The sequence below is a fragment of the Pinus tabuliformis genome, chromosome 1_2 (genome assembly GCF_031772625.1).
Source record: "Pinus tabuliformis cultivar Carrire ecotype Pingquan chromosome 1_2, CPIR1, whole genome shotgun sequence".
NCBI classification, from domain to species: domain Eukaryota; kingdom Viridiplantae; phylum Streptophyta; class Pinopsida; order Pinales; family Pinaceae; genus Pinus; species Pinus tabuliformis.
In genome coordinates, this window is record NC_142298.1 from 464,784,551 (window position 1) to 464,793,557 (window position 9,007).

A 9,007-nucleotide genomic window follows, 5' to 3' on the forward strand; every position below is an offset into this window, starting at 1 on the left:
GTCAGTAGTACAATGGCCCAGTCAACTTCCCAGTCAGCAAAACCTCTCATTTTTTAGCTATTGGGACAAACGACCAGAATGCGATAACTTGAGCATATGGTGTCGGATTAAGGTGAAATGAATGGCATTGGATTCAAAGCAATGAACACTTCAAATTGACGCTAATTTCAAAACTTTATGGGCGCTTTCATTTTGTGCTAAAATTTGTCACTGGATCAATTAACATGTCAACCATAAACATAATATTGGACAACACAATCCAAACATTCATTAAATATGTGAACATATAAGACATTATTCTAATATTGAGAAAATAGTAGACTTAATCATTCAAAAATTCAATTGGGTTCATAAACTATGTAACTCAACATTATCCATATATTTATTTAACACTCAACATATGACATAATATGAAATTTCTAAGCTCTACAAAAAAAATAACAACATTAGGTATTCATATAGCCATCGTCATCTTAGGCAATTGTCAACCATGGATACACGAAGATTTAAGCATTCATTCATGAATAATAAAAAATCATGTATCATCTTGTTATCACATTAAGCATAGCTCAACATTCATAAATCAAATGCAAATAAAGCATTCTACTTATCTGAGTAAGTTAAATTAGTTGGCAACTAGAGGAGGGACTTCAACTCTCAACCTAGCCATATACTAGCTACACTAGAATATTTCTTCGAGCTAACCACCTGTGAGCCAAATCCAAAGTCTGAGGGGGTACTTATTTAAGGGAATTTTATTCTAAGGGTTTGCTCATTCACTCAACTTCATATGGACTACAAAGGCTTATACAATGAGATCCATGCTCTCAAACACAATCACAGGGGTTGACACCATAATACCCTCGTCATTCATAATGTATTTTCTTAATATTTTTTTAGGCTAGTGAGCAGGATTGATATTATGAGGCTGAAGTGCCCATGTAGAGAAGTTAAATATAGTGTGGGACTAGCATGCCGAGATACTTATAAGCCTATAAAGGTTGTGAGGCCTTAGAGCCTGAAATATAATTAATGTAAAAATATATTATAAAAAAATAAAATAAAGCTAGTTGTAGAGCTCACTCCACAAAAAGAGTATGGGGGGCGCAACTCTAAGGAAAAGGGTAACGGTTGGATATTTTTGGTAAAAAGTACACTTGGGACCCATGAGGGTTCTAAAGGCTGCCATGTGGCAAGTTAAGCCATGAATATATAAAGAGGTGTAGGTTGGATATTTGGAGGTTTGGAATTGGTTAGTGAGTCCTTGGGGAAAGGACTCTGAGACTAAGTGATGGCCAGTCGGTGTTGGGATTAGACTCTATATTGGTCCGGGTACAGTTACTAAGTTATTTGTGCCTTATGGATGCATATTTTTTTATAACATACCCCCGTTGTTGATGGTTTATGGGCTGGAGGATGCCTGGAGTCCTGGAGCAGCACAACTATTGGGTTGGTACCTTGACAGTTAGCTTGGCGGGTGCCTGGAGCCCTGGTGCACCGTGACTATTGGATTGGCACCTAGGTCTTGGAGGTATAGATATTTTTTGGTTATCATTGCCTTTGGAGTTGTCGTCCTAGCTTGAGGGTAACACGGTGGTTGAGCTTATGAACCACCAAGTCTATGACTAGGAGGAACATGGTTGGCTCATTAATACAGATAAGTACTATGATCTTGATGTCTTTCTGAGTATTTTTTTATGTGCATTTATGCAATTAAGTTGTAAACCCTAATTTGGGTAATTATCATATTATATATTTTGTGTTTGTGTTGTGCCTTAAAATTTGTGTATTATTTGATTGATTAATCCGTTGGGTTTGGCATAGTTAGGAAAATGTTTCTGTTGTGGTGTTTAATTGTTGTTATACGCGATGTTGGAAATTGTATTGCAGATTGTTTTGCAATGCATAATTAATTGTAATTGTATGACACAGACTAATTTATGGCCAAACAAATCTAGATGCCTAAGTTCTTTGCAGTTAATTTATTTATTATTGCACAGTATTGTTGGGTAGTGTTTCCCAACAAAGGCTAGGTATATTACAAATTAGTATGAAAGACATATATAATTTTAGAAATAAATACAACCAAAGGAAATCCAATAAAGCTTAATAAATTACATTCAGAATTACTGGTTTCTAAGCTCGATTAGATCAAATGGAAGTTGGAATTCTAAAAAAAGTTCTAAACTTACTGCCAACCGTTTGACAAAAATCCCAGTGTCAAGAATTAAGAAAATTAATCTAGGAATCAAAATATAAATACCATGGAAAACACAAGAGTTCGAATTTAATTACAGGGTAAACTTAAAAAAATTGATCATAGTAATTGATCTTGATCACAGTAATTATGACACAACTGTGGGAGCCCTTGTTCCTGCAATGATGTCACCATCACCATCATCATCAGCTAGTCCTGGTCTTGATCATCCCCTGAATGTCATAACGCCCTTCATGCTGCAAGATGCAGCGCTCAGTATTAGAGATCGCGGTTACAGCATCCTCGCCTTGGCCATGCGCATCAAGTCCCCTGAGCTTCTACGCCTGCAAAACCTCACCATCTTTACTCTCAACGACGATTCTGTTTTCTCATGCGAAGGCCAAGAATTTTCGAACAATGTGAGGTACCATGTGGTTCCCAACATGAGGCTGCCTTTGGCAGATCTAGTGCAGCTTCCGGCAGGCACAAGACTGAAGACTCTCCTCCACGGGAAATCGTTGGTTGTGAGCGACAACAAACCCTTCTCTGTCAATTATGTGGGTATAAAGATTGCGGATGTTTTCAGCAACAGATGGATAGTCGTGCATGAGATTCTTCGGCCGCTCATAAGCTCTGTGGATCTGATGGAGTGGGCTTCCAACGACAGCAGTGAGATTCTTCGGTCCCTCTTGATGAGCTCAGAGGATCAGATGGGGTTTTACAGAAACAGCAGCACTGGTGATCATCATGAGTAGTAGTAGGTCAATAAGGAGCTAAAGATTCTTTTATTTTAGTTGTTGTCTGTGTATTTGTGATGTATTTTGCCTTTGCAATTTGAGTACAGTGGTATCCATGAGAAATCATGTCCAGGAAGCAAGCAATTAAATGTCTATGAATGCAGCATGTTATGTTCCTCTATCAAGAAGCCACATTTTTCTTGAACTGTAATGGAACAATGGCAATTTATATAATGGTTCTGATTCCTTTAATTCTTTTCTTTCACGGTTTCTTAATTTTCTGTATGTCAAGTATGACTTCGCGCTTTCATTTCTTTTCTCTGTCATGAGAATCTCCTTAAGCCATGGATTTTCTTTATCGATGGGAAACAACCATAGAGCTCAGATGGTTCAAATAGAAACTAAAATGGAATGCCAGTAAACGAGTAGAATTCATAGAAGAGGCCAGATCGCCATAGATATTGCATTGCCAATAATAATAATAAACATGCCATTTCATCCAGATCCTTAAAAGAAATGTGAGGGTGCAATCTTCTGATCGAAACTAGCAAAGTTTTCTGAGCGTTGTTAAGAGCACACGTAATGAAATTCAAGATTGCAGAATATTAAGGAAATTTGATTACTAAAATGTTTTGGAATCTGCAAATCAAATTAAATTGCCTGAAAGTTATATCGTAATTCAATCACCTGAAATTTATCATAATTACAAGGATGTTGAACACCATTTAGCACTAATATTTTCCATGCATGAAGAAGTCTGCAATTTTTTGTGTCGAAGAATAGCATTCAAGTCTAATGGGCTCAGAGAAGTAAATCTAGGATTATGGCACGAATGCTTATGCAACTGCGTGAGTGAACTCTCTGAATTCTGGCATGGGGTTGTGGTTCATAAAGCCTTGCACCATCTGCAAAATAGTTTTAAGAGTGGATAGGTATACCCTTTCAGGAGTTCGGAAATATTTATGCCGTAAGGCGTTCCCTCTGAAAGGAACTCCCCTCCATGTCGTTCTATCTCGTTATGGCCCTTTAGATCGATTGTTAGATGATGGAATAAACTCCAGCCATTAGATCGTCGGTGACAAATGTTGTAGGCGGTTCAGATTATTGGAATGTCGTAGGCAGTTGATAATATTGCGCTTTTTAGAAACCATTTTCGTGATGTTTTCCATCCTTAAGACAGTTGTCACTCAATGATGGGCCTTCCCCTCAATTTTTCCATCCCCTTCTTCATTTCCATTCCCCCTCTCCTTCCATTAATTCCCTTGCCTCTCTTTCCACTTCCTCTCTCTTCACCAATGCATCTGCGCCCTTCTACGCTTCAATGCCCACCTTCATCTCCTTCACTAGAAGGAAGGCATTCATTCTCTGTTCAGAAAAGAGAGGCCAAGCGATCATCGACACTCCATGTAATATGATTTCGATCGTTGAATTCCAACCGCAATGAAAAAGGAAACCGTCTATGGATGGATGAGAGAGGACAGCAATCTGAGGCACCCATGAATCCACCACAAATCCACGGTCCTGGATTCGAGTCTCGAAACCCTCAGGTAGAACCTCCCTCATATCTACTTCGGTAGTCATCGTGGATTCAGTTGGAGGAGGAGGCTCCTTATGCAACACCCAAAGGAACCGCTGCACACTTGCTTCTAGCCCCAAAGCTAGTTCCTGAATCTGATTCTCCGACAGGGTGCCACGGCTCCCAAAAGAAACAAATAGAACTGTCGAGGCGCGCTGGCGGTCCAGCCATTTGAGGTAGCCCTCCTTCTCAAACTTCTCTTCAGATTCTGAAAGAGACAAAGCTATTAGCAGCCCAACGAGATAAATACAAGGGGTCATTTCAACAGCGCTCAGAACCTTCCTTCCTTGAGAGCTTTTATTTGTGTTGGTTCCATTTCTTGGCATGTGTTTATCATAATTCCATGAGCTTCCTGAAGCCGAAGGGAATGTTGAATGAACCAGTTGAATGAAATATCAGATCTGTATAGAAGAGGGTCTGGCAAATCTATTCTGAGAATCAGCGGAAGGCCCGTCAGAAAGAAATTATAATTAAAGTGGATGTAGTGTATATGTGATGTGGCAATGTCATGGCCTAGATTGTCAATCATAGCAACTCTCTGATTAGGACGTGGTTTAATATGGGGATATGTGTTCCAGCTTTTTGAATGCATGTGAAACTAAGCTGCCATGTTGTAGTCTTCTAGACTTGTGTAACTGGTTCTGTTTCCCTGGTTAAGTGCAGGTTTCAGTTGATCAAATAAAAACTGCAAATAAGTACACTGATGACACCATCTATGCTGGAGAAAAACTTATAATTCCTTGAGAGGGATATGGGAGCTCAGATTATATTTGAAATTTTGTAGTACAGGTTGTCATGGAATGTGTATGCAGTAATTTGCACAACAGCCTCAAGTCCCTAGTCTTGATTAGATATAAGAGGTCGTCCAGTCCAGTTTGAGTTTTGGATTGTTTATGGTAGGTTATCTATCACAAATTTTAAGGAAATATGTGATAAGCCAGTTGGAAATGTATTTGTTTTGTTTATACAGGTTTCTTTTAGATTTGTTACTCAGGGGCATGATGTCATGTTCTAGAGATACCCTGTCCATGTATCTTTACTATCTCGTAAAATGCAAGTTGAATGCTAATCATGCCAGAGTCCAGTGATTCTTTGGAAACTCATGTAGCATATGGGTGATTGGTGTGCCCTGCATGACAATGCTACCCTGCGTTTATTAATAAGCTTTATCGTTGTATTGAACTCTTGTATTTTGGTGAGTGGTCTGACTCTATTTATCAAGTATCTTTATTCTTTGTTCCACCTTATTGTAGAGCATTTCTTAGCGTAGTTGCTGTTCATCTTTTTGAATGCATGTGAAACTAAAGTTGCCATATTGTTCCCTTCTATTCATTGTATAAGACTTGTGTAATTGGTTCTGTTTCCTTGGTTGAGTGTAGGTTTCAATTGATCAAATAAAATCTGCAAATAAGTACACTGATGACACCATCTATGCTGGAGAAAAACTTATAATTCCTTGAGAGGGATATGGGAGCTCATATTATATTTGAAATTTTGTAGTACAGGTTGTCATGGAATGTGTATGCAGTAATTTGCACAACAACCTCAAGTCCCCAGTCTTGTTTAGATATAAGAGATCGTCCAGTCCAGTTTGAGTTTTGGATTGTTTATGGTAGGCTATCTATCACAAATTTTAAGGAAATATGTGATAAGCCAGTTGGAAACGTATTTGTTTTGTTTATACATATTTCTTTTAGATTTGTTACTCAGGGGCACGTTGTCATGTTCTAGAGATACCCTGTCCATGTATCTTTACTATCTCGTAAAATGCAAGTTGAATGCTAATCATCCCAGTGTCTAGTGATGCTTTGGAAACTCATGTAGCAAATGGGTGATTGGTGTGCCCTGCATGACAATGCTACCCTGCGTTTATTAATAAGCTTTATCGTTGTATTGAACTCTTGTATTTGGTGCCTCCAGAATTATTAATTTCCAACCCATATTGCGATGTGAATGATTAGTATTTGTCATTTGGTATGCATAACAAGCTTTAACTTCTTTTGATAATAAAAAATGCAGGCTGCATACTGGCATTTGCCTCTTAATTGGACTATTTAATGGTTATTTTGCACAAGTAAATAAACAGTGTTCATTTCATGCATGTGAAACTAAGATGCCATGTTGTTCCCTTCTATCCATTGTATAAGACTTGTGTAACTGGTTCTGTTTCCTTGGTTAAGTGCAGGTTTCAGTGGATCAAATAAAAGCTACAAATAAGTACACTGATGACACCATCTATGCTGGAGAAAAACTTATAATTCCTTGAGAGGGATATGGGAGCTCAGATTATATTTGAAAGTTTGTAGTACAGGTTGTCATGGAATGTGTATGCAGTAATTTGCACAACAGCCTCAAGTCCCCAGTCTTGATTAGATATAAGAGGTCGGCCAGTCCAGTTTGAGTTTTGGATTGTTTATGGTAGGTTATCTATCACAAATTTTAAGGAAATATGTGACAAGCCAGTTGGAAATGTATTTGTTTTGTTTATACAGGTTTCTTTTAGATTTGTTACTCAGGGGCATGATGTCATGTTCTAGAGATACCCTGTCCATGTATCTTTACTATCTCGTAAAATGCAAGTTGAATGCTAATCATGCCAGAGTCCAATGATTCTTTGGAAACTCATGTAGAAAATGGGTGATTGGTGTGCCCTGCATGACAATGCTACCCTGCGTTTATTAATAAGCTGTATCGTTGTATTGAACTCTTGTATTTTGGTGAGTGGTCTCACTCTATTTATCAAGTATCTTTATTCTTTGTTCCACCTTATTGTAGAGCATTTCTTAGCGTAGTTGCTGTTCAGCTTTTTGAATGCATGTGAAACTAAAGTTGCCATCTTGTTCCCTTCTATCCATTGTATAAGTCTTGTGTAACTGGTTCTGTTTCCTTGGTTGAGTGCAGGTTTCAGTTGATCAAATAAAATCTGCAAATAAGTACACTGATGACACCATCTATGCTGGAGAAAAACTTATAATTCCTTGAGAGGGATATGGGAGCTCAGAATATATTTGAAAGTTTGTAGTACAGGTTGTCATGGAATGTGTATGCAGTAATTTGCACAACAGCCTCAAGTCCCCAGTCTTGTTTAGATATAAGAGATCGTCCAGTCCAGTTTGAGTTTTGGATTGTTTATGGTAGGTTATCTATCACAAATTGTAAGGAAATATGTGATAAGCCAGTTGGAAATGTATTTGTTTTGTTTATACAGATTTCTTTTAGATTTGTTACTCAGGAGCATGATGTCATGTTCTAGAGATACCCTGTCCATGTATCTTTACTATCTCATAAAATGCAAGTTGAATGCTAATCATGCCAGAGTCCAGTGATGAGTTTTACTATCTCGTAAAATGCAAGTTGAATGCTAATCATGCCAGAGTCCAGTGATGCTTTGGAAACTCATGTAGCAAATGGGTGATTGGTGTGCCGTGCATGACAATGCTACCCTGCGTTTATTAATAAGCTTTATCGTTGTATTGAACTCTTGTATTTGGTGCCTCCAGAATTATTAATTTCCAACCCTTATTGCGATGTGAATGATTAGTATTTGTCATTTGGTATGCATAACAAGCTTTAACTTCTTTTGATAATAAAAAATTCAGGCTGCATACTGGCATTTGCCTCTCAATTGGACCATTTAATGGTTATTTTCCACAAGTAAATAAACAATGTTCATTTCAGATGGCATTTTCTCTTTGAAACTGTGCCTCTGGACAACAGCCTGCTAACTTAATTGAACATTCATAAAGCTCTGCCAAATCTTAGTAGTTGATGACCTATTTTAAATTATATCAAACTTATTCGAACTAACACAGTATTTACTTAAGCGGGGTCATTTCACACTGCTTAGTACAATAGAATGATCTTTCTTGAAATAGAATAAGTACTTCAAAAAAGTACCTATGAATTTTACTCATAGTTATTTGACTTTAACCTTAATAGAATCCTCTGCGGAATCCCTATATGTCTTCTGGTACAATGTGTCTCTTGTTTTACCCAAAAAAAAAAAAAAAGAAGCAAAAAGCACATTCTGGCCTTACAGAGCCCGACATTAGAAACTGCCAATGTTAAGTATAGTAGCTCTGCTATCCACCTAAGGAACCTTGAAGGTATATTTTCAGGGAGCAAACGCTCAACTCCCGCGATAGCCTGCAAACAATGTTTTAATTTAGAATAGAATTATCATGGTAAATTGGTATAAGAATATTGGTATAAAAAATCACCGAGTTATAAGCCTAAATATTGGCAAAGGCTAATTCTTCATGTGGCATAATCAATTAGCCATGTTATCTTGCTACATGATGCAAAAAAATGACCCATGGATCCTAATACTTTTTAGGGCTCTTTTTCAATTCAATAGGCTTTTCTTCTTCTTCTTCTTCTTCTTCCTGAGATGGTAAAGATAATGACTCAAGAATGACTCTAAGCTTACTAGATAACCAAATTCTCAACATACCTTGCAATGCATATTTGTTACACCTCTATTATAGACCAAGACAA

The 9,007-nt window shown here is 37.6% G+C and overlaps 1 protein-coding gene and 1 pseudogene across 1 annotated transcript; one reads left to right on the top strand and one right to left on the bottom strand.

The window, feature by feature from the left end:
- The first annotated feature begins 2,382 nt into the window (after positions 1-2,382).
- LOC149206357 (fasciclin-like arabinogalactan protein 21) lies at positions 2,383-2,952 on the top strand. The gene has a single exon (XM_089397671.1). It carries the CDS (start codon positions 2,383-2,385, stop codon positions 2,950-2,952), a length of 570 nt encoding a protein of 189 aa, XP_089253797.1.
- Positions 2,953-4,245: 1,293 nt separating this feature from the next.
- LOC149206358 (UDP-glycosyltransferase 88F5 pseudogene) lies at positions 4,246-4,770 on the bottom strand (annotated as a pseudogene).
- Between the last annotated feature and the right edge of the window lie 4,237 nt (positions 4,771-9,007).

Coding starts and splice junctions, on each gene's coding strand:
- LOC149206357 (XM_089397671.1), top strand. CDS start 2,383: ATGTCACCATCACCATCATCATCAGCTAGTCCTGGTCTTGATCATCCC.